Here is a 25643-nt window from a genome sequence, read left to right on the forward strand (position 1 = left end):
TCAGGTCATGAATTTTGGCGGCAAGCATCTTTACCCACTGAGCCATCTTACTGGCCCTTCTTTTGATCATTCTAATCAACCCAGAATAACTTAATAATAAATAGAGGTTTAAATTACAGACATTACAGTCACTTATTTCTTGAATTATAAAAAACAATAGGAAACATGAATTCAATTTAACATTTCTATTGAAATACTTGTGGTGATGGCTGGCCATAAAAAGAAGTAGTTATCTTTGAAGTTCAAGTTGTTATATGCTTTTAATTTTTTTTTTTTTTTTGCATATTAACCAAATGCTTAGCTTTAAAGTGTTGCTTTCTTTCCATGCAATATTTAGAAAACTCAGAAGCCATAATTTGTCAATTTAAACTTTAGTAATTTTTCAAATTGTTTAAAAAATAATTTACCTGTATTTCTGAAAATTAACAACTTTTTTAATGATTCAAGATTTTTTTTTTTTTTTTTGGAATGGCCAGTTCATTTCCATGACTTGGGCTAGATGTCACTTTATAAAACAGTAATTTACACACATGAGTACTTTTAACGTCAACTTGCCAGTTCATGGCATTGTTTGTGTCAGGGTGTGAACCAGCGTCCTTACACCTATCTGTGTGTTGCTACTGAATAGGGCTGGATTCCTGTACAGAAAAGTGTTCGGTTGTTTTGGTTTGGGCTTACAGAGCAAGCAAAAGGGGCTTAAGAGAAGGGGAGGTGTTGGTGCTGCTATTCACATGCATTCCCTTTATTCAGTTTTGAAGGTGGGGTCCAGTGGTCGGCACCTGCCCCAGGGACTCTTTTCCCAGGCAACAAAGAAGCTATGACATGAAAATGTGTCACACTGGATCCACTTTCATATGAACCCTGTGCTCACATTTCCCAAGATCCATTTCCAGAAAGTCTTCTGGTATGTCCTGTAACGCCTCCCTGTGAGGGCTGTCTGTGTGGTTTTCACCTGAATGAGGATGCTGGCACAGGCCCTTTTTACAGGGTCTTACCAGGGCGAGGCACACAGCAGCCATGGCCATGCCTGCTGCACAGGAGTAGAAGGCCCTGCTGTAGATCTTGCTCTGGTCTACCAGTAGGCCTGGAAGAAAGCATTGGCACTGTTAGTGACATCACTACCACAACACCCCCTCACCCGGGCTCCTCCTGTCCAATCCCAAAACTTCTCTATCTCTTAGCTTGGCCTACCATCCTATTATTTTATTTGTTTATTGAGGCAAGGTCTCACAAGAAGCCCAAACTGCCCTAAAATTCTCTATGTTGTTAACCTGGTCTCAGACTCTCAGCCATGGTCGTATGGTGAACCAGTGACTTTAGTACAGAGTAGAACCTGTGTCTGCAAGTCTAAGCCTCCCACTGTTTTCTGTTATCTTGCCTTGTCTAAGGTTAGAGGGGAATCAAGGGCGTTAGAACCTTATTGCCATCTGACTTTTGGGTTACAGGAACTATGAGTCATTTTCCCATTTTTCCAGACAGGGTCTCTCTGTACAACCCCAGGGACCTAGAACTCACTATGTAACCCAGCCTCACCTCTATCTCATGAGGGTCCTGCCTTGGCCTCCCGAGAACTGGAATTATAGGTGTCCACCACCATGCCCAGCTCTTTTCCCCTTCTTAAGAAAGGTATTTAGGAGACTGGAGAGATGGCTCAGAGAGTAAGAGCCCTGGCTGCTTTTCCAGATGGACCTGGGTTCAATCCCCAGCCCCCCCTATGGTAGCTCACAACTGTCTGTAACTCCAGTCCCAGGACATACAGTGCCCTCTTCTGCCTCCATAGCATTGCATGCATGTGGTACACGTACATATATTCAGGTAACACCAGTGTACATAAAATCAAAATGACCACTGCCTTCAATTTTAAGGCTTTTTAGTTTCTTCCTTTTTTTAAAACCAAGAGAGTTAACCATTGTTATCTCTAACCCAGGAAAACTAAAATTCAACTCAAGTATAAAAATGGAAGTAGACTTTACAATCAGTCCCATAAAGCAAGCCAGCACAACTGGTAAGATTAAGGTAGGCAGCCTTGCATTCTGTGTTCTTAAAGTAGGTGGCACAGGCCACTGAGATGGTTCACTGGGTAAAAGGTGCTTGCTGCCAAGCCTCACAACCTGAGTTCAATCCCTGGGACCCACACATGGTGGAAGGAGAAAACTGACTCCCCCCATAAGTTGTCCTCGGACCTCCACATGCACACTATGGCACATGTACACCCATAAGTAAAGGGCACATGCACACCCACAAATAAATAAGGGAAAAGCAATTTAATTACCTGCCAAGGGTGGTCCTGCCAGCCCTGAAATGCTCTGAATGAAGACATAGACTCCAGCTGCAGATGACATCCTATCGATTCCAACGACGTCATCCTCGGCCAACAGAGGGATGTGGGTCCCTCCTATGGTCCCAACCATAGTGCCAAAAAACACACTACACAACATGAGACCCCAGAATTCAGTAGCAAAGGTGAAGGCGAAGAGAGAAACGGTCAGTAAAATGACACATATGAGTTCAATGTAGATCTTCCGAATGGGCTCTCTGTTGAGGACAAACCCAGCCCCGATCCTTCCGAACACTTCAGCAATGGCCATCGTAGATAGTAAAAATGCAGCTCGGTCGCGGTCAATGCCTAGACTAATACCCAAGGGAATGATGTACAGGGAAGGTGCAAAGAAGCCCAGTGTGGCGAAGAGGCCAAACAATGCGTAACAGATGAAGCTTTTGTCTTTCAAAATGGAAAAGTCTAACAGCGGGGTTTTCTTCCGGCTGTGCTGGGGACCAACCACCAGGGTCTGGTGCTGTTCGGCTCTGGCTTCCTGCTCCGTATTAGCTTGATTAGGCACATTTTTTGGTGAGGTAGTTAATTCTACTCCTGAGTCGATGGAGTCTATTGAGGTTCTTGTTTTCTCATTTTCAAGCATATATTGCACTTCTCTCCGGGGTTCCTGGGTGACTGTTTTTGGTGACTCTGGTCCTTTGATAATGATTGGTCTTAGCAAGGCGCCACAGACCATGATGTTCAGTTGCAGTAGGCCCACGAAGAGGAGGCTGTACCGCCAGCCAATGTGTTCCTTCAGAGCTGTGATGGCTTGAAGGGAAGAAGCAAAGAAAGGAAACCCAAGGTCAGTAACAGACTCCAGATCCACCGGGCAATAGCCAGGGGGAAGATGGAGAAAAATCTAGTAACAAATTTTGCTCAAAGTTAGGGGGAATACAGTCATTCTAGACTATACCTTGGGTTGGGGATGAGGTGATAAGTGTGTGCTTGTCTGTGGAGGAGAGAGGCCAATGATGGGTGTCTTTCTTGATTGTTCTGTTTTGTTTTCAGTGATATGGATTAAGTTTAAGTCTTTTCTACCACTGAGCTACAATCCTGGCCTCTTTACTCTTGGAGACAGACTCTTATTGAATCTGGAATTCAGCAAGACTGGTTGATCCCAGGGATCCATCAGTCTCCATCTCCCCAGTGCTGTGAATACAGGCATATGCCACCACACCCAGCATTTTACATGGCTGCTGGGGATCCAGACTCAGAGTCTTATGCTTACACTGCATGGACACATCACCCCAGCCCTGTAGACTCTCCTTTATTCTGGGTTCTGGTGCATTTTATGAATGGATAAGAAAATATGCACACTTATTACCATATATGCTATAAAAACTGTCAGCCTTGTTCTCTAAAAGTTTTGGGCAGTGGGTTTTTCAGGCAGAGGCCTGAGAAGGAGGATATGTCTGCAACCTATATTAAGGTTCAACAAAAGATAGCCCACAGGACAAATCTGACCCACTGTCCGTTTTTTGTTAATAAAACTGGGCTGGCCGGGTGGTGGTGGTGCACACCTTTAATCCCAGCACTCGGGAGGCAGAGGCAGGCGGATCTCTGTGAGTTCAAGGCCAGCCTGGTCCAGGAAAAGAGCTAGATCCAGGAAAAGGTGCAAAGCTACACAGAGAAACCCCGTTCTGAAAAACAAAACAAAAAAACTGGGCTGGAATTGAACCATGTTTGTGCACTCATGTAGTCTGTGGATGCTTTGTGCCGAGACAGCAGAAGTGAGTAGCTCTAACGTGTGTGTGCGTGTGCGTGTGCGTGTATGTGTGTATGTGTGCTTGTGCATGTGTGTGTGTAGTTCCCAAAGCAGAACGAATCTCTAAGGCTGAAGATATATCTTAGTGGTAGAGCACTTGCATGCAGGAGGCCTTGGGTTCTACCCCCAGGTACCACAAAAACAAAGTTTTGTTTTGTTTTGTTTTTTAAATTTCTAGCTGACCTTTTGTAAACATAATTTATCCAACTCTGAACTGTATCGCTATACATCCTATGCACTCCATCTTTGTAGTGATGAAGTAAATTAAATAAGCCGGGCAGTGGTGGTGCGCGCCTTTAATTCCAGCACTCAGGAGGCAGAGCCAGGATGATCTCTGTGAGTTCGAGGCCAGCCTGGTATACAGAGCAAGATATAGGACAGGCACCAAAACTACACAGAGAAACCCAGGGGTGGGGGTGGGGGATGGACGGGACAGGGCTGGAGAGATGGCTCAGAGGTTACGAACACTGGCTGTTCTTCCAGATGTCCTGAGTTCAATTCCCAGCAACCACATGGTGGCTCACAACCATCTGTAATGAGATCCAGTGCCCTCTTCTGGGATGCAAGAATACATGCAGCCATTACACTGTACAATAAATAAATAAATAAATAAATAAATAAATAAATAAATAAATAAATAAATCTTAAAGGGGGGGGCTGGAGAGATGGCTCAGAGATTAAGAGCACCAACTGCTCTTCCAGAGGTCCTGAGTTCAATTCCTAGTCAACCACATGGTGGCTCACAACCATCTGTAATGAGATCTGGCGCCTTCTTCTGTATACATAATAAATAAATAAATCTTTAAAAAAAAAATAAAATAAGAGGCAGTTGCCAAGACCCTCGCTGTGAAGCCTGCCTGCTTTTCTGACTTCTAACTCAAAAGCCTAACATTTCCTCTCTTTTTCAGATATCAAATTCTTAAGCATGTCTGCCCTGACACCGAGCTTTCTCACTGTTTCCCAATGGCTGTCTACCCTTTCTACAGATGTTTGCCGACCTTCCAAAGACAGACTTCCTCTCTTATCCTAGTATTTAAGGATACAGAGCTGCACTTTCTCCCTGATCACATCCTTAGCGACCTGGACTATGTTCGCTTGCCTCTCTCACTGTGAACCCAGGGCAGATGCTGCTGACCAGAAGCAGCTGGGAGGAAGAGGGTCAAAGGTGGGCATGAGTCTCCATCACCACAATGAAACTGTACAAACTGCCCCCCCAAAAAACCTACAGTTTTTTAGATGTTTATTTATATTTTCTGTGTATGAGAGTCTCTTCCTGAATTTGTATCTATGTGCCACAGTGCATACAGTGCTCTCAGAGGCTAGAAGAGGACACCAGATCCCCCAGAACTGGAGTTACAGATGGTTTTGAGCCACCATGTGGGTTTGTGGGTGCTGGGAATTGAACCTGGGTCTTCTGCAAGAGCAGTCAGCACTGTTAACCACCAAGCCACATGTCCAGCGCCTCATATAACATTTCTTAAGCATGAACCAATGGCAGGAATGGTGCCCAGTGCTAGCTGATAAATACACTGTTTCCACCCCTCAGGGCACTCACAGTCCACCTCTTATCAATTCCTCTTATCAATGTTTTATTATATTTTTTTAAGAACTGAAACAAAGGGGAAGAATGGCACCCATATGCTCACCCTTCACCTAAATTCAACAATTAACATGATTTCTCTGACTGTCTCTGTTGCTCTCTCTCTCTCTGTATATGTATTTATATGTGTATATATAAAGATTATATATATGGGTGAACACAATTATCTGAACCACCTGAAAAGTTTCAGATATTATAATACTTCACTCCTAATCATTCCTGTGCGCAGTCCTGCAACCCACTTGATGCATTCATCAAGAAAGAGCAGCGGGCCTGGATGCAGCAGCCCAGGGGTAAAATGCCTGCCCAGCATGCGAAAGGTCCCGAATTTGATCTCTAGTAAGAAGAGGGCAGAACAGACAACTGGGGAAGAAAGGAGGGGAAAGAAAGGAATTTGGATCTGGAGGGTTATCTGTCTACTACATTTCTTTCCTTGTATTTCATGTATGAACATTAAGTTAGGGGAGATTAAACCAGGGATAAAGTGTTTACTGTGAGATTATTTATACGCACGTAAGAAAACTGATTTTATTGGCATAATTTAAATCTATACTGAATATGGCTCTTTTGGAAAGGGAATTATAATAATATAACAGTCCAAATTACTAAATAATTTAGAGATTATCTTTTTGTGTTTCAAGAAAGCCTTACCACTGATTATGTTCCCGTTTATGTAAACTTGGACTAAGATTAACATGGTGTGAATTCCTAAAATAGAGGAGAGGGAGGATATCCTAAAAATGTGTTGAAGAGAGCACAAGTGACATCTCATTACAGAGTGAGAGTCACCCACACTGTTGGCCAAAGTTAGCACAGCAATAGCGCCAGAGTGGCTTTCCTGGTCCCCGCTAATGAACCACTGTCACTCACCTACCTGGTGCAAAAGCAAACACAGCAAAGCACTCTCCCGTAGAAGCGACCGCAGTGACTACTGAACGCCTTTTGTCAAAGTACTGTGACAGAATGGTGACGGTCGGGAGGAAACTAAAGCAGTACCCCAAACCTGTGGGTGAAAATCAGAAGGGCCGGTGAGAACCGAACATGATCCGAGCCTGGAGGGCGCGGGCAGCGGGCAGGGGGCAGGGGGCACTGTACAAGTTGTAAGTTCTGAGAGCCAACCATTCATTCTGCAGAAAATGATGGCAAAGAAAATGGATTTCATCTCAGGTCTGAAGCACGGTGGATGTAACTTAGTTGGTAGAGTGTTTGCCTAGCATGCATGAAGCCCTGGGTTCAGTCCCAGCACCAGAAAAACCTAGATATGGTAATGCACACCTGTAACCCCAGCACTCAGGAAGGTCAGGAGTTCAAGGTTACCTTTGGCTTCTGTATAGTCACTTGGGAGACCAGCCTAGGAGGTTTTCTCAAAAATAAAGAAATGCTTCAATAGTCATATAGGGATACTAAGATGTTAGGACTGAGAACTGTTCTCCAGAACTCCCCAATTCTATATAATTCACAATGGAATCAATCATTAAAAGTAGTTTTTGTATGGTATTTATATTTGAAAACAAATGTCTTTTTCCTTTATTCCTTTGAGACATGTGACTCAGGCTGCTGGCTTCACACTTATGATCTCCCTGTCTAAACCTAATCCTCAAGTCTGGCCAACTTAGTCTTTCGATATGTGCAGAGCGCTATACAAAATTTAAAACTTGCAAACTGGACATACACATATGTCTTCTTAGACACCCCAAGACTAAGTCCAGCATACTACTTTCCCTGTACAAAGCTCAGGGTGCTGGGAACCTGAACTGAGCAATGCGGGCCTAAGAACTTAAGTCTCAGGTTGTAAAGATGATGCGCTTTGGCTTCAAACTAGAGAAACTAGAAAAGTTCTCTTATTGTGAGTACACTTTATTTTCTCCCTAAGTCAAACAAAAGTTCTTGGACACTTGAGAATGTATTTTTACATGGTTTACCTGGTTCAAAAAAAAAAAAAAATCACTGATCTCAGACATAATTAACTTGAAAGAAAAAAAAGAGAGAGGAAGAAATACAATTTGGGTCCACTTTCTCCCTCCCTCCCTTCTTCAAGGGAAGCAGGCAGAGACCTTCCGGGCCAAGGAGAGGGACACACTCACCCGAGATGACCCCGATGGAGATGTACATGTGGTAGACTCTCTGGGAGAAGGAGGCAGCAACCATTCCCGTGCTGATAAGCAACCCTCCTGCCATCACCACCAGCCGATGTCCAAAGTGGTTGCTCAGGACTGTGGAGAGGGGAGCTGGGGGAGAAGGGAACAGAAAGTGACCTGTGAACTCGGCTTCCCTGCGACCCCTTCCTGCAAACTGTGACCTTGAAGGGCTGATGTAAGAACCTAGTGTGTTTCATGGGTCAGGCCAGAGGTCGTTCCAGCATTTGTTGCCATTTAAAACACAAAGGGTCAGGCCTGGTGGTATAAGAGTGCCATCTCAGCTGCTTAAGAGGCTTAAGAAGCAGGAGGATCGAGGGGCTGGGGTGTAGCTCAGGCGTAGAGCACTTGTGGCCAGCATGAGCAAAGCCTGGGAGTCCAGCACTGATGTGGGTGGGTACACATAATATATGTTTATGAACTATCTTGGCTTACCACGTGCAATACAGAGTTACACACGCCTTTACTGTGTTCCGCAGAATACACTGGCTGGCCTGTGATGGCTCTAATTGGTTTATTTCCTATCTTCACTGCTTTGGATTCTTTTAAGAGAATCCCCTCTGTGGTCAAAGTCTACTTAGTTTCACCTGACTGTCCAGAAAATACTACAGGATGGAAATCAGGCCAATTCTCAGACGTGTTCACTTAAAAGACGGCAACTAACTTAGAACATGGAGGAATCTTAGTTTGCTTGGCTTCTATACACTCTATCCCCCAGGACACTGAAATCTAGCAAATTCTTTCCCATTAACATGCTACTTAACATTGGCAGGCGTACAGTAAGATATGTGAACACTGAGGGCTGGGTCAGAAAGGAACACATTAGATAGAAGGGAAAGGATTCTCTCGGAGTTAATCCACACGTTACTGTTAGTAATCAGAATGTACACATATATGTTTTTAACTTCTATGTGTGTATGTACGTGTACATATGTATGTACGTATGTACATATGTATGTACGTATGTATGCGGGGCACAGCAGTAGCTGGAGGACAGTTTTGGGGATTTGTTTCTCTGCTTCTACCACGTAGGTCTCGGAGATCAAACTCCCGTCAGCTTGGAGACAAGCACCTGCAAGCTGACATTGACAGCTGCTGGCAAAAGCCCTTCTACACAGTGACAGAGGTCCTTTCTCAAAAACAAACCAACAGGATAGAGCAGCCTTTTAGGATGCCACTTCGTTAAAAGGACTACACTCAGAGAGTGACTCTGACTTCAGCAATGACCTCACAGCTGAGCTTGCATGGCAGGGGATGAGCCAGGGAAGCCTGGCTGGCTTCTTGAGGTGAGCCCAGCACCCTGTCCTCTCAGGAAAGCCCTGGGGTTGCCCCTCACAGACAGGTGAGCATGAGACGTCAGCATGCGTGTTCCCTTCAGGCCCATCCAAGCGAGAGTGAATGTGTTAAGGGTGGCCCCAGCCCTTCACCCCCATCTTGTTTTATGCTGCTACATCTGGGAGTCTTGTGCCGTGATGAATCAGGAAAGTGTTTTAGAAAATGAGATGATGGGGCTCTGTGTCTCCTCAGGACAATAGCTGTAATTTATGAGTAATTTTATGCCTAGCATGTGTGAAGCTTGACGTTTAGTTTCTAGTAACCACAAAAGTAAAGAAAAAATACATAAATTATAATCTTATGGGGAATGTTTGTGGGACTCCCTCCCCCATAAGGAGACCCAAATCCATGGGTGTTCAGGTTTCTTGTGCTGACACAGTATTTGCACTTAAGCTGAGCATACCCTCCATGTACTTACATCATCTCCAGATCATTACAACCCAGCATAAGGTAATGGCATGTAAACCTCTGTTACACCACACTTAGGGTGGAATATTTGCAAGAGGAAGACTTTTGGTTGTGTTAACCATGGTAGAACTAATACTGGTCAACAGCCATGTAACATTTTCAGCCTGGCTGCTTGAATCTGTGACAGAGAGCTGACAGTCTATACCCCTTACCAGCTCATCTTTCTTCTTCCTGTGTCCATGAAATGTTTCTAGTCAGGCTCAGCATGTCGCTATGAGCCAGAGCCTTAGTTTGCTAAATAAGTTTTTTTTTGTTTGTTTTTTTAAGATTTATTTATTTAATGTATATGGTGCTCTATCTGCATTTACAACTTTATGCCAGAAGAGGGCACCAGATCTCATTACAGATGGCTGTGAGCCACCATGTGGTTGCTGGGAATTGAACTCAGGATCTCTGGAAGAGCAGCCAGTGCTCTTAACTGCTGAGCCACCTCTCCAGCCCCAAATGAGTTTCTTTTTAAAAAGACAGAGGGACTGGAGCAGTGGCTCAGCAATTAAGAGCACTGACTGCCCTTCCATAGGACTCGGGTTCAATTCCCAGCACCTACACGGTGAATCAAAACCGTCTATAACTCCAGTTCCAGGGAATCCTAGATCCTCTTCCAATCTCCTTGTCCCAGGCACACCCTCAGTACACAGACACATGCAGGCAAAACACCCTTAACCATTAAAAAGCATCAGATGCTTCATGAGTTTGCACATTGTCTCTGCTCAGGAAATCAGGATGATTACCATGCTAATCATCCATATGGCTCTGTTTTTAGTGCATGTGCTGCTGAAGCTAGCGCCTAGGGACTTTGGGATGTTGCTTTCTTAGCCAGTAACTACGTCCTGTCCTTGGAGAGCTGGGTTTGCCACTGTCACTCAAAGTGCTTTACAGACTACTAGCACCATACACTGGATTACAGATACCTCACTTCTTTTTCTTTTTGTATGGTGCTGGGAATCGAATCAGGGGCCTTACATGTGCTAGGCAGGCATTCTCTCACTGAACTATACCTCCCAAGCTGCAGACAGTGTGTGTCTAATGGGTGTGTTAGACTAAAGACATTACATGTGGCAACCATGGCCTTTTGTTCAATGTCTCCTAATTCTTGCTGGCCCCCAACCCTCTGAAAACTGCATTCCTTAATTGAGGCTAGACAGTCCAACAGGATGTTTGAGAGAATGTATCATAGATAAACTGAGTACTGTCAGGTAGGTGGGCAGATTAAAAGGGCTGGGTAAGCAGGCTTAAGTTTGTGCTGGCGGATTAGACTAGTATATAAATGTTAACACAAACATATTGTTATCACCCACATATTCACCTGTAAATGTTAACACAAACACACATATCGATATTATCCATATACTCACCTGTAAATGTTAACACAAAGACACATATTGATATTATCCATGAGATCCTGCTGTTGGATTCATCAAAACTGTCCATTAAGTCATTAAAGAAGACACCAAATGACTTGATGATACCATAGGTAAAGACTTCAATGAAGAAAAAAGAGACAGCTACTGCCCAGCCCCATCCTCCATCAGGCACTTGGGTATACACATTGGCTTGGGAAGAAAGCTTCGAATTCTGTTGGGTCATTCTTGATCTGAAATTAAAATGAGAAAAAGAATTCAGACCACCGATATGAGGGCTGACCATTTTCCTCTCTTCCCTTTGTCTTTGTCCCTTTCTTGAGGAGGGGTCTCACGTAGACCAAAGCTGGCCTTGAATTTGAACTCACTATGTATGCAAGGATGACCACTCCTGATCATCCTTCCACCTTCCAAAGGCTGGGATTAAAGGTCCATGCCACCACACCTAGCTGATTCCAACCATTTTTAGCAAACCTGACAAGATCTATTTATTAAATATTTAAATCATGTAGAGTTAGTATAATCTTATATAATTTTATATCTATCTTTGAATTATACATGAGACCCACAAAGAATCTGAAAATAAGGCCTTTCTGTCATAATTAAAAGGGAGAAACAATAAACAGACAAAAGGAACCTAAGTAGAATTTGAAGGCCCTTTGAAGGATACAGAATGCCCCAGAAGAAGCATCGATACTGATGTCCAAGAATATAAATTAGGTAAAGAAAATGAACTGAAGCCAGGCATGGTGGCACACACTTTTAATCCCAGGGCTCGGGAGGCAGAGGCAGATGGATCTATGAGTTCGAGGCCAGACTAGTCTAAAGATCGAGTTCCAGGATAGCCTGGGCTACACAAAGAAACCCTGCCTCAAAACAAAAACACAAAACAAGAAAGAAAGAAAATGAACTGGCCATGGGGCATGCTGAGGAAGGAAGCCAAATGCTGAGAGGAGTGTCTGCACCTTCCACAGCGACGAGCCCTTGTGGCTTGTGACTCCCCATGCATTTCCACTTAGTGCCACCGCCCATCAGTTCATCCAGCCAACCCTTCTAGCTCCCATTTTCCCGTCAGTAAACAGCATCCTGATTGCTATTTGGTGTCCCATGTAAGAGGTATCTTCCCAGACAGAAGGCAACTCTCTGTGAAAACCTAAGAGTTTTCTGAATGTAGGTTCTGTCCCTCAAACTTGATCACCAGGAGCAAAAGAATTTCAGAATGCACGACAAATACTTAACATTGGCCCAAAGAGGCAGTGCAGACTTGGAGGCCCTGAGCTGGTCCACATAACCTGGTTACTCCTGACCTCATTATGACTTTCTCTTCAAACTACAACAGAGTGGACAGTCCTGAGTCTTAACATGGCTAAGTAAAAGACACTCATTTAACACTGGAGGGAGGCTGGGCCAGCTTCTTGTTCTGGAGACAAAATTACCCTGATAAAAGCAATTTAAGGAAGGGTGGGTTTCTTTAAGCTTACGGTTTAAGGATGTGGTCCATTAAAGGTGGGGAAGTCAGTGGCTGAAGACATGGTCACACAGTCCATAAGCAGAAAGTAATGACTCTCTGCTCACCTGCACTCCTTTTTATTCAGCCTCAAGAGAGGAGGGCACCACCCAATTTAAGGAGGGGCTTCCTAGTCAAGTTAGCCTAATCTTTCACAGACAATTCCAGAAGTTTGTCTCCTGCAGGATTTCAGAGCCTATTGAGTTGATAAGATTAACTATACATCCTGTAAAGCCTCTTCAATTACATTTTTTTTCTCTCTCTCGAGTCAGGGTTTCTCTGTGTAGCTTTGCACCTTTCCTGGAGCTCCATCGTAGACCAGGCTGGCCTTGAACTCACAAAGATCTGCCTGGCTCTGCTGGGATTAAAGGCGTGGCGCCACCACTGCCCAGCTCAATTACATTTTTAAACCCAACTAAAAAGTAGTAGAGCTCATATTGAAAAATATAAGGACTCTTGCCTGAGCACATACATAACAAGTTCAAGGCTAGTTTGAGCTACATGAGACACTGTCTCTAAATAAAACACACCACCCTTCGTCCTTCCCAAACAAACAACGATAAAGGATTATGATTGTATCATTGTACAATCAGTGCGTTTTTTCAGATTGATAGTCAGGCTTGGCAGAATGGAGAGCAAACATCTCATTGGCTCCTAGTTTGCAAATCTTAAACAGCAACACATCTGAGTTAATTCTCATTCATCCTGTGGATATTACTCACAGTAGTCTGGTATCTGAAGGCACTAGATCCTCATTTTTTCAAAGTATTTGGCTGAGTGAAACAGGACATAGGATGTGTTAAAAAGGCCTATGCTCTCTACAAGCAAAGGTCTTTGCCCACTGAACATCATGCCTGAGAATGAATGAAAAGGTAGCAAGGGAGGTTGGGGATTTAGCTCAGTGGTAGAGCGCTTGCCTAGCAAGCACAAGGCCCTGGGTTCGGTCCTCAGCTCCGGGGGTGGGGGTAGCAAGTAGCAAAGGCTGGGACACAGCTCCAGAATGTAGTCTGGACAGCTTCAGGACAGTCATTAGTGTCCTGGACATGGAAAGCATTCACCTATGATGGGAGCCAGGAGTCTGCCAGCAAAGGTCTCTACAACACTCCTCCTTCATCAATCTTTCCAGTCACCCTGAAGACAGGCAGCTGGGGCAGAGGAGTGCAAACAGCAGTCAGCTGTGGCTTAAGAGACAACAAAATAAGAGTACTTCCTGGTGTTGGCTTTGGGACTGTGGTTGTCCCTCAGAGGGGGCCTGCAGCTGTCGAGGCCTTGGCTATCCTTTGAATCCATCTATTGGACCTCCTTGTGAACCTTACAGGTTCCTCCTGGCTATAAAATGAATCTTTTGTCAACATTGCATCTGAAGGATAAAACCTACTAATGAGCCTTGATTTCTGTGTGCCTCATAATCAGACCCCAACTATAACATGAATCTTAAATGGTCTTATTAATAAAAACAAAAACCCAGAGCTAGATATTGGGGTGAAAGCTGAAAGATCAGAGAAACAGAACAAGTCACAGCCAACCTCACCTCACCAACTCCTCAGCTGATCCTGTTTCCACGAATCCTCAGACTAAAAGCCTCTGAGTCCTCACCCCTGACGGTCTCAGTTGAACTGCTGCTCAGTTCCTGTCTCCTCACCCCTTACATACCGTTCTCCACCCAGCCACCACTTCCTGGGATTAAAGGTGTGTGCTTTCCAAGCAAAGGCGTGAGATCTGGAAGTGCTGGGATTAAAGGTGTATGCCACCACTTCCTAGTTTCTGTCTAATCTAGTGGCTGGCTCTGTCCTCTGATCCCTAGATAAGTTTATTAGGGTATACAATATATTGGGGTACACAATATATCACCACACCCAACCTATCTTGGTAGCCTTAAAAAAAAGATTTATTTATTTATTTTATTTATTATACAGTATTCTGCCTGCATGTGTCCTGCATGCCAGAAGAGGGCACCAGATATGTAGTGAGCCACCATGTGGTTGCTGGGAATTGAACTCAGGACCTCTGGAAGAGCAGCCAGTGCTCTTAACCTCGGAGCCATCTCTCCAGCCCTCCTGGTAGCCTTTTTACTTCTGGTTCTAAAACTTGACTCACCTGCCACAGTCAAGAAGGGTTCCCGGGGGCTCTTGATGTCCAGCTACCTTGCCTTTGGCCATGTCATTTCTTCAAGCTGCACGCAGTCTCTACAGCTGCTGTGGCAACTCCCACTGCCCTGCTCAGTCTGGTCCTCATTTTCCTTAAGGCTTCCTCTGACAAATTCAACTAAGGTGGTCTCATCTTCATGTGAGAGGAATCACTTAACATGTAATTTTTTACTTCCATGCATTTGTCTTATTTGCTCAATTAGATTATAAGGTCACAAAATCTGATTTTTACATCTTGAATATCACCTCACACCTAGCTTTTTTGCAGGGTCTCACTATGTAGCTCTGGTTATTCTGTCCTGGAACTCACTGTGTAGACCAGGCTGGCCTATGAACTCACAGAGATCCTCTTGCCTCTGCCTCCTGGGTGCTGGGACTAAAGGCGTGCGTCACCACCACCTGGCCAAAAAGTCTTAGCGTCTTAATGGAGTCCTTGGGACCAACTTGAACAGAAATATATTAGGATAAAGATCCCAGGGAAACAAGTTGGAACATTTGTCCTGATCAAGATTCTGTATTTTATTTGAATGGGTGGAACCAAACAGCAGCTGTGGTTTGAGCTGAACTAAAGTTCCCACTGCCACCAGAAGGCTGTGTCCAGACAGTTCTGCTTACAGCTGCTCATGCTACTCCTGAAAAAGCTGCGTGGTGCTAGGCTCAACCTATGGCCTCCAAAGAAGTCAGAATCACTGGACGTTGAGGCTGCAAGGGAGTCCAAAGTCAGCTTGTTCTCTTCCTCATTGGCAAAACAGGGAAACGGGTCCAGGGAGGTAAAGGGTTTTGGCCCAAACAGTCCAGAATCAGATTCTTCCAAGCCAACAGAGCAGCAGTCTGAAAGGCCAGGAAGGGAAGTGCTTTCATGTTCATTGTGAGGAAGTCATTTTTGTCAAAGCACCTTCATTTCGACAGTCTCCCTTAGCTCAGGCGGGTCTCTTAACAGCTATGGAATGGAGGATGACCTTGAACTTCTCCTGACCCTCCTGTTTCTCCAAGACCTCCTACGTGCTGGGATTGTAGGAACCAGCCATCATTGGGCTTATGTGATACTAGGGACCCAGGGCTTCATGCATGTTAGGCAAGCACTCTAGCAGCTAAGCTGACAAAGCACCCTTAAAAAAAAAAAAAACAAAAAACCAAAAAACCTTTTTTTAAAATTACATTAGCGGTTTTCCGGGAGGAGTGGGGTTTATCCGTGCCATAGTACACAGGTGGAGGTCAGAGACCAAGTTGTGGGAGTTGGTTCTCTCATTCCACCAGATGGGCTCCTGAGGCTGAATTTAGGTTGTCAGTTTCATCCCGAGTCACCTCACCATCCCTAAAGCACTCTTGACCTCTATGTATAGAGAGGCCTTTTTTTGTTTTTGTTTTGTTTTGTTTTGTTTTGTTTTAGACAGAGTTTCTCTGTGTGGCTTTGGAGCCTTTCTTGGAACTCACTCTGTAGCCCAGGCTGGCCTCGAACTCAGAGATCTACCTAGCTCTGCTTCTCCAGAGCTGGGATTAAAGGCGTGCGCCACACACTGCCCGGCTGAGAGGTCTTAAACTGTTTAGCCACACAACTGTGTGACTTGAGGTAGTCAGTTCCCATCTCTGGGCCTGCGCGCCTCTTCAATCAAAGGAGAATCGACGGGGGACTCTTTAGGTTGTTGTTTATTGAGACAAAGTCTGTCTATGTACCCCTGGCTGTCCTGGAACTTGATACAGACACAGACCAGGCTTGAACTCATAGTAATCTGCCTGCCTCTACCTCCTGAGTGCTGGGATTAAAAGCACACTCTACTAAAGCCAGCAGTGACTGGGGACTCTCTAACATCATTCAGCTTTAACAGCTGACATTTTTTTGACTTTAGCATTTCGCTCTATTCATCAGCTGATTTTTCAGGCTGAACCTAGTGGGTGGCCCAAGGAAACTGAGCAGGAAAAGTGCAAACCCTGGAAGGGTCTTGCCTGAGTGGGTGTGAAGCAGCTGGCCATTAGATTCCATCTGTGACAGCTGCCCGGAAGGCAGTTAACTCTGGCTTCGGGTTATCTTCTGAGCCGCTGCTGGGCCATCAGTCCCTTTACTGTAGCACTGTCTGGCTACAAACAAATATAACTTTCTCTTGCATTCATGCTATAGCCCCGGCTAGCTTCTAACTTGCAGCAATCCTCCTGTCTCAGCCTTTCATATGCTGGAATTAAAAGCATACGCCAGCCATGCCCAACTAATGGAGGTTTAGGGGGAACAAAACTTGCTTCCTCACTCCTGAGATCATCATAAAGGTAAGATGGCCTCCCCAAACCAACTCCAAAGTTTATTCCTTTCTGAGTCTGGAGCATCCTATGTCCTACTATGGACGGCTGTGAGCTCAGACCACAACTTAGCCTCGTAACAGAGTGAAAGGTGATAAGGGCATGTTATATCTAAGATGGAGGAACACAAAAGCTTGGGCACAGCTGGGTGGTGGTGGTGCATGCCTTTAATCCCAGCACTGGGGAGGCAGAGCCAGGCGGATCTCTGTGAGTTCGAGGCCAGCCTGGGCTACAGGTTCCAGAACAGGCACTAAAACTGTATGGAGAAACCCTGTCTCAAAAAAAAAAAAAAAAAGGTTGGGCATGGTAATGGTAGCATGCTACCTACCATATGGAAAGTGGAGGCATGAGGATCAGGGATTCACAGTTACCTGTGGCTACATGGTAAGTTTGAGCTAGACCAGTGGGGGGGGGGGGTTGAGGTGTGGGGGGGACACAGGATTGCACAAGGCAGCAATCAGCTACTCTTTCCAGACCCACTGCCTACATAACATTTTGCTAAAAGTCTACTAACAAATTGGGCATTGTGGACCACTCAGAAGACTGAGGCAGGAGGATTGCCGGCTTCGTAACATAGCAAGACACTGTCTCAAAAAAATTTAAAGTTCAGCCTGGGCTACAATACTGTCTACCTTCTCTCCCCCCCTCCAACCCCCCAAACAAACAAAAACTAAACAAACAAACCCCCCAAAATGAAACAATAAACAGTAAAACCCCACAGAAACAAAAACAGCCTCCCTCAAAGTTCACTCAGTGTAGTGAGTCTCTGGGCATCCTCAAAGCAGTGCACAGCTCATGCCTCATAAAAAGGAATCATAAAAGGAGGAAGTGTCTGCTTGCACAAGAAGCAGTTTTCTCAGCTCTTCCGTCAGCCACTGGCTCAGCAGATCAGCTAGCTCTACACACTGCCACACTGAGCGCGAGGCAGCCGAGGCCAACTACTCAAAAGTCTCTACAAATTACAGAGTGCCAAGCCCGCCTGTCCTGTCCTGTCCTGTCCTGTCCTGTCCTGTCCTGTCCTGTCCTGTCGTTTGGTGCTGCTTTTGGACCTGATAGGAAAGGCCGGTGGGGGCAGGGTTTCTAAAAGGCAGGGCTGCTTAAGCAACCTGATGATCTCCTGTGACCACCTCACTTCTTGATTTTCGGTGTTCACAACACATGAATTCTCAACCTAACTGAAGTCTGAGTCCAGATCTTTTCTCCTAAGAAGAGGCAGTTCCAAGGATGGCCTTTGACCCTGATTGGCTCTGAGTTACCATCTACAGCGAGGCAGGTCTGGGTTTATCTTCTGAAAGCCCTCAGGTAATAGTTCACTCCCTGGCAGAAATCTCTTGATCGCTAAATTTCATCTGTGAAAGCAGTCTCTATAGTATTTTCCGACTGGAAAGCTCTGGTAGTCTAAGTGAGCTCCTGCTGGCTTTTCCCCAAGACCCCCATGTCCTTTAGAGGAAAAAAAAAAAGGCTGGGCCATTAAGAGTATTTCCTAGAATCTTTAGTGTCTTCTTCAAGAAGGAAAAAGGAGAGAATGTAAAATAAACACAAAGAAGACAAAATGGAGAGAGGTTCTCTGCTCACAGACATATAGACGCTGCACTCAGGAAGCCGAGGCAGGAAGTGAGCTTTGAGTTGGAAGCCAGGCTCACTTACACAGTGAGTTTCAGGCCAGCTTGGGCTACTGCCTCACAGAAGGGGAGGGGGAAGCCCTAAATAAATGGGTATCCCACAGGATTTGGAGATAGGTGTCACCTGGGACGTTCACTGTACTTTAATGTGTTGTTGTAAGGATTTGGCATGAATGCATAAATATACTGATTATCATACAGCCTCTGGGGTTAGCCTAGGGTCAGTTCTGACTGAAGTTCAAAAGACAGTCCTGGAAGGCAGGGAGATGGCTGCTGACCTCATCAGAACCATAGCACCGGGGATCTCCTTCAAGGTGTAGCCTGGAAGTTAAGGCTTCTGACAAGTTGTCTCTAGCCCCTGTTGCCCAGACTAGTCTTTTTAAAAAACAAAAATCCCAACTCTAACCTGGTAAGCTGCCTCAGCCAAGTTAAATGAATCACTGGCTACAACCAATTCATCCGTTTTTGCAAGACCATTGATTGAGTTGAAACCCAAGCCCCTATTTAAGTGTCTTCCTCGGGAGTTCCACAGAGGAAAAGTCCTGTTTCTGGAAACCACAGAAGGAAAACTCCGGGCTAGTGGTACTCATTAAGACCATTTTTCCACTTGGCCGCTTTGTTTATTTACGTACTGTCAGTTTCTCTCTTAGACACCCTTCCCTTCATTACCAGAAAAGGTGTTTCCAAGGTATTTTCCCCACCCTACCCCCCAGAGTCACATAATGGTACCATGGGGAGATCTCAGCATATAAGGATCAGGCATTTTCTTGCAGCCAGACACTCATCAGTACGGTTTGCAAAAACAGTCAGATCACGGAGGCTGAAATCTCAATCCAAGGTAAAAAACCTCCTTCCGCAAAAGGAGCTGGCACAGTGTTTAACTGTGCAAACAGAACCAGCCTCCAGGTTACCAAATTGTCATTGCGTTTCCCGTTGGATCTCCGGGAGCTTTTTCTACGACCCTCCCCCCACCCTGTGTTTGATGACATTTTACACGCCACCTAACAAACTTCTATCACTTGTCTGCTGAGGTGCAGGGAATGGAAACAACCCAGAAGGAAATTAACCTATTTCCTCTGCAAAATCGTTTCCCCCGCCTGGAGCCGCTCAGCTCAGACACTTTGCTGCCGATGGTAGCCCCGCGAACCTTGGAAGTTGCGCGGGACCGGGTGGCAGTGCAGACCGTCAAGGTATGGGACCCACGCTCTGAGGAGAAATCTGTCTCCCCCTAGGACCGCCCTGGGGAGTGGGGTAATAGGGGATGGAGACCCGGAGTCCCACTTTGCCGCCTTGTGTGCGCGCGCGCGAGCCTGGGGAAGGAAGGTACCTCTCTGACATTTCGTTCTGGTGACGCGCAGGCAACTTCATGTGGAAAATCCACAGAGGGTCTGAGACGGTAGCCGGACTCTCCTCACAGCCTAGGTCCTTTCACCCCGGGTTGGGGACGATCAAAGGCCAGGCCACCCTTTAAGGTATTTCCCAGAACCCATCTGTCTAGAGTCAGAGACATTCAACTCTGAGCTGCCCGCAACTGCTCGAGAGCGCGTCATCCCGGTGGCCCCGAGCACTCCCAACTGTCAGAATATTTTTCGGATTAACCTCTTCAAAATGTTCAAATGTTAAGTGCTTTCGTCCTCCTCCTACCCGCCCTAAAAAAGGCCCCAGCACACATATTTAAAAAACAAAAAACAAAAAACAACCCAAACCCCACAATCAAACTTTTAAGAATGTAAAATAATAAAAACCAACTCACCAAGTTAGAAGGGAAGAGAATAAACCCCAAAAAGGCTCCCAATAAGGCGGAGGCTGGGCCTCCCGAGCCTTCTTATAAACCGCTCGGTAACATGAGAAAAGGTTTAACCCCTTAGGGCGTGGGCCCGAGTCACTATCAAGTTGGCTCTGGCCGAGGAGCCCGGAGCACCCTGGCCCCCAACCCACGCCAGCCTCGGCCACCCGGGCCACACCCTCCCCCCGCCCCCCAACCCTGTCGCCTCCTCCCGGGCCGTGCGTGCCGCCGCCCGAGCCCCGGCCCCGCGTCTCTCTGCCTATCTCTTATCCTATACCGGCTGCAGCCGGTCTCCGCCGGCCTCGGGGGCGCGCCGCCGCCGACCATGTGCTGGGAGCGCCGAGCGCCGGCAAGGAGGGGGCCGGCCTGGCGCGCGCGCGCGGGCCCACGTGGATCGGGGCCGCGCAAGGCACGCGTCCCGCCTGCCGGCTGCCGGGGCTGGGGGTCACGGAAGGTAACCGCGCTGCCATCGCGATTCGCCCATCCCCGCCGACGCCTCTGGGGTCCTTGGCCCGACGCCCTCATCCCCTCATCCGCGCGTGCCCGTGTGATTCCCGGCCCGATCGGACCCCGGCACTTGGCTGCAGTGAGAGCGGGAGCGGGAGCGCGATCGAGCCCGGGGCGATCGAGTGCGCCCCAGCACCCCCCTCTCCGAACGCAGCTCCCGGGTCCGCCCGCGCCCTGAGGATCTGGGGAGCCAGTGAGCAGGATGGGGGGCAGGGGAGGCGCGCGTCGGGGCTGGTCCCGCGCGTCGCTGGCCCCGGACTGAACAGGTTCCTTCCAGTTTGGGTGTGAGCGGAGCACGCGCGGGCTCCCGAGTTCCTCCTCCAGACACCACTTCCCCCCAAAATTTCGTCAACTCGCGCGCCCCGCCAGTTCTTCCGGGCATGGGGAGGGAGTGCCGCAGTGGGCCCCAAAAGAGCCCGCTGCTGGGCTGCTGCGGGTGCATTGCCTCCCCCGCGCACCCCCCTCCCCTCCGGCTCCCCGCCTTGGCTGCAGCCGCAGCAGCCTGCATCCACTGCGCGAAAGGGATGGGAGAAGCATGGCTGAGTCAGCATTCCCCCTCTGCTCCGTGCGCGTGCACCAGCCCAGGCTGGAGGCGACACCAGCACAGGTGCAAGACTGCCTTACCGCCGGGGAGGCCTCTATAGGGGATCGGGATCCCCACATCTCCAAGCCTCTTGACTCCAAGGTCACTGTGAACTTAATGGATGCTGCGTGGGTAGCCTGAGTTTCTCCTGAGGACAACGTGCGTCTGAGGATTAGGGACAGTTCAGAGCCAGAGGGGGCGCAAAGTTGGTTTTCTACACTCCATATCACACCTCGAGGGGAAATTTGGGAACTGCTCCACGGCAAAGGCTGTGTTCTCTGCATTTTCCTGCAGACTTCGCCAACCCCTGTTGCTTGGTTGTGGGTCAGAGAATGTCTTTCTGGTGTTAGAGACTTGAGAGAACCTACTTTGGGAGTGTGCCTGGAGGGTCTCCACAGAGAGGAGCCGGCGGATCTAAATTTTAATAAAAACCCTCCCTTGGTCTGACTCCCCCCGCCGGCCCTCCCCCCAATTTGGGATTTCAGTCATCCAGTGCTGTTAACACCCGGTGTGGGTTAAGTGGGGAGCAGGTGTATTGACGCATAGTGTGTTAATTTAACCATTCCTACCAGTTACCACTGAATAGTAGCTGGCAAATTTGTAGGAATAAACCCCTCTCCCCTACAGGGTCTCCAGGCTGGCCTCAAACTTATGTTTGAACCCCTCATCCCGTTTTTGTTTTTTATTTCATTTTACGTGCATTGGTGTTTCGCCATTGGTGTTGGGTCCCCGGAACTGGAATTACAGTGTGAGCTGCCATGTGGGTGCTGGGAGTTGAACTGGGGACCTCCAGAAGAACAGTCAATGATCATAACCGCTGAGCCATCTCTCCAGACCTCTGATCCCATTTTTGTTTGTTTGTTAGGTTTTTTTAGACGTAATCTCACTAGCTAAGCCAAGACTGGCCTAAAACTGAAGATCCTCCTGTTACAGCCGCCCAAGCAATGGGGTCACGGACCTTCATCACGGTCTGTAATCTAGGCTCACGCCATCCTTCAGCCTCAACCTGCACAGTAGTGGTGACTACAGGCACAATTCGCTTTGCCTGGCTGGAAATGGCGTGTCTTGGGCTTGCAATCTTCCTGTCTCAGCTTCCCAAGGGCTGAGATTACAGGCCATGACACCTACCTTTTCAACCTCTTGACTTTAAAAATTAGACAGTGCCTGAAGTCCTAGTGATCAATGAATGATTGACCCGATAATATCTGGCTATTGGAGGCTGTAACAACAATAATGTACAATTATTAATAATGCATTACTACTATTTTATTAACATTATAATTTTTTGATATTTGTGTTGTCCCCGATACTGAATTAAGTGCCATCCATGTGATTTTATTTGTTTGTTTGGATTCTCCTCTCCTCCCACAGGGTTTCTCTGTGTAGCCCTGTCTGTCCTGGAATTACCTTTGTAGACCAGGCTGGCCTCCAATTTACAGAGATCCACCTGCCTCTGCCTCAGGAATGCTGGGATTAGAGGCATGCACCACCATGCCCAGCTTGTTTGGTTTTTTTGTTTGTTTTGTTTTTTCGAGACAGGGTCTCTCTGTGTAGCTTTGTGCCTTTCCTGGAACTCACTTGGTAGACCAGGCTGGCCTCGAACTCACAGAGATCCACCTGCCTCTGCCTCCCGAGTGCTGGGATTAAAGGTGTGCGCCACCACCGCCCGGTCAGCTCTTACAATCTTTACAGCTGCTCTTCCACATAGATCCCTGAGCCTTGCAGACGTGGGGTGGGCATTGATAAAGATATTCCATTTAGGGCTGTGAAGGGTAGGCATGATCTCCATTTTAGAGATGAGGCAGGTGGAGGCAAGAGCACTGGTCACATGATAGCTGTAGAAACCCCAGGCCTGGCTTGCACCTGGCACTCCAAAATTGACTTGGACTGTGTGCATTTGGATAATGGAGAGGTGGCTAGAATCCAGCCTTGCTGCCCACTGGCTGGTGATTTCTGCTAGTGCTGGTTAGAGACTGGACTTACATCTTTCTCCTCAAACCTACTGGTCCAGTGAAAAGATGAAAACCTCTGCTTTTCTCACTTCTTCAGGGAAAGTACTGCATCACCATGCTAATCAACACCCCCAAACAAAACTAACTTTGTTTAGTCCTAAATAAGAACAAAGGGACCTTTGCAGTCTGGAGTACAGGACCAAGAAAAATCAGGAAGTTAAGCTAAGAGCGGGGCTGCAGTGTTGGCCTCTGCAGTAGGTCAGTGGGAGTCTGTGCATCAGGCAGAGCCCCCTCTGGCTCTTCTTTTGCAGAAGGCAAGGGAGTAAGGATGTTGTCAAAGAGTCTCTTAGCATCTTCTAGGGAGGAAAACAGCTTCCTCAGAGCTGCCCCAGGCTCCCTTTTTTCCCTTGCCCTCTAGCTAAGGGTCATTTGCATGAGAACAGATTCCTTTGTGGAGAATTGGCCTGCCTGTTCCTTGTCCACACTTATAGTCCCTCAAGTCTTCGGGTTGGGTTGCTAGGCAGATATGACCCTGGCTTGCAAATAAGCTCACCGCTTTTACCAGCCTGTGAGAACTTCATCTTGGGAAGTAGACTAAAAGGAGTCTCCCCTGTAGTTCAGAGGGAGGGTCCTGCAAGCCTGCTTTGGGCTGCTGGGTCTTCAGGGTAGTCTCAGAAGAGGGGCCTGTGTGAGGGGGCTATTAGGGAAGGCCTCAATCCCCCACAGTTCCACTTCCCTTCTTCCTGTCTGCATCCCACCCACCTGTCGCCTACCTAAGGGCTTGTGTTCTGCTTGAGTGGCTTACATCCCATTACAGTTCATGTTTGCTTTAAAACGCTAATATTCGTTTCTCTAGTTGGTAGAAAAGCTGGCATCTGTGCCTTCTAAGTCTCGTCAGTGAACTCAGGTATCCAGGTAGAGGGGTTGTGTGTTTATCTTGTGGTCTTGACTCCCACTGGGTTGAGTGTAGGAAGGAGGGAGGGGAAAAGTCCTCTGAGGGACTGAATATTTGGAAAGGAATAGCGAGGGATGGTGTTACAGAACTTGGGGTCACGGTCTGTACCTCAAAAGGCCGAGAACAGCCACCCTTCCTTAGGAAGCCAATTAAAGCAGCTGAATTAATAGAAAAAGGAGGAAAGGGTGATTTAGTCAATGTGATCACATTGGAAAGAGGACTAAAGAGATCCAGTGAGCCTCTAGCTCTGACTTAAGTGCATGTTCAGGGTCCTGAAGTGAGAGTAAAGTTTAAATAAAGGGCCACGTGTGATACTGCCCATCGCTGAGCTTCATTCCTACCCTGTGAGATGTTGTTAGATATGGGAAGCAAGTTCTCCTTCTGGGTTGTCTCTTCCTTCACCCATCATGTGATCCCTGGGGGTGGGGGGACTCCTGGGTTTGGGGGTCCATTGTTTCAATAGTTTCATAGTCAGGAGAAGAGATTGCAAGTGTCTGTTCAGAGTATCTTAATTTCTGCCGGGTTATGGACAAGAACAGTGAAAACAAGGGCATGACAATAATCCTTGCTGTGTCCTAGGCTCAAGGAGAGAAAGTATAAGGCTTCCTGCTGTGCTTGGCTCCCAGGAGGTGTCCTCCCACAATGCATCAGGCTTTGGGACTTGAGTAGAATGGAGATCTGTGGGGTATAAAACAAGCAGGGAGAGGATCTTGGGAAGTGTGTGTGTGTGTGTGTGTGTGTGTGTGTGTGTGTGCACGCGCGCGCCAAAGGAGGGGTACACAGAGTGACAGGAAAGCATGAGTGGGTGAAAGCATGCTGTGTTTGGGGACAGTGAGGTCACTCACAGCAGTGGGGGCCTGTGGTGATGTGCATTCTCTCACACCCAGTTATCATTCAGTGCCCTATTGATCCCATGCCCATGGCTGTGTCTCATTAAGTCTGGAGCAACTTTGATTTCAACACCACTCCTCTCTCCCAGCTTTCTCAGTCTTCCTAGCTTACCGCTCCTGTCTGTGTGTGTCATCCTGTCACTGTTTAAGAAGGAAAAAAAAAAACAAAAAAAAAACAGCCACACTGAAGAGAACATAGCCTTGGGCCTGTTGGAAAAGTCCTAACAAACCCATGTGGTCAGAACAAAGTGTTAATCACGTTGCATTTAGGAATGGATCCATGTGATATTAGTAAACTTTATAATGTGGATTTGGGTCATGAAAACTAATCTGAAATGTTGGAAAGCTACATATAGAACCACTGGCCTTTGCTCCAGTGAAATCTAGCTTCCTCTGGACAGTTGCTGAGGTGGCTCAACCTGCC

The 25643-nt window shown here is 46.9% G+C and overlaps 2 protein-coding genes across 11 annotated transcripts in view; one reads left to right on the plus strand and one right to left on the minus strand.

The window, feature by feature from the left end:
* The window catches only part of Arsg (arylsulfatase G), a 132081-nt gene that overhangs the window by 12164 nt on the left and 94274 nt on the right, over positions 1-25643 (plus strand). For 4 of the 6 annotated variants that reach the window (XM_036196970.1, XM_036196974.1, XM_036196975.1 and 1 more), the window contains exon 1: positions 20557-20786. The exons of 1 other annotated variant lie outside the window; for it this stretch is intronic. The gene's annotated coding sequence lies outside the window, so the exon portion shown is untranslated. Of the gene's footprint in view, positions 1-20556; positions 20787-25643 lie in introns of those variants that run through there. One more of the 6 variants, XM_036196973.1, reaches the window with a different exon arrangement.
* Positions 451-21097, minus strand: Slc16a6 (solute carrier family 16 member 6). 5 transcript variants are annotated; one of them, XM_036196968.1, is made up of 7 exons: positions 20300-20474; positions 19874-20120; positions 10976-11214; positions 7767-7910; positions 6557-6685; positions 2273-3085; positions 451-1084 (listed from the first exon to the last, which is right to left on the minus strand). In XM_036196968.1, the coding sequence occupies exons 2-7, from the start codon at positions 19912-19914 to the stop codon at positions 834-836; spliced, it is 1617 nt and encodes a 538-aa protein (XP_036052861.1). In that variant the 5' UTR covers positions 19915-20120; positions 20300-20474; the 3' UTR covers positions 451-833. The 5 variants fall into 5 exon arrangements, with proteins under 5 accessions (XP_036052861.1, XP_036052859.1, XP_036052857.1 ...); XM_036196966.1 differs by having other exon boundaries at positions 19874-20195; XM_036196964.1 differs by lacking the exons at positions 19874-20120; positions 20300-20474 and adding an exon at positions 20610-21097.

Source organism: Onychomys torridus, chromosome 8 (assembly GCF_903995425.1).
Source record: "Onychomys torridus chromosome 8, mOncTor1.1, whole genome shotgun sequence".
Lineage (NCBI taxonomy): Eukaryota > Metazoa > Chordata > Mammalia > Rodentia > Cricetidae > Onychomys > Onychomys torridus.

Bases quoted from the DNA above. Each gene is read 5' to 3' on its own strand.
- Slc16a6 (XM_036196964.1), bottom strand. From the start codon at position 20,857: ATGAGGGCGTCGGGCCAAGGACCCCAGAGGCGTCGGCGGGGATGGGCG. The intron at 7,911-10,975 runs GTGAGTATATGG...CTTCTCCCCCAG, and splicing joins CTTTGTGTTAACATTTACAG to CTCCCCTCTCCACAGTCCTG. The intron at 6,686-7,766 runs GTGAGTGTGTCC...TTTCACCCACAG, and splicing joins CTCCATCGGGGTCATCTCGG to GTTTGGGGTACTGCTTTAGT.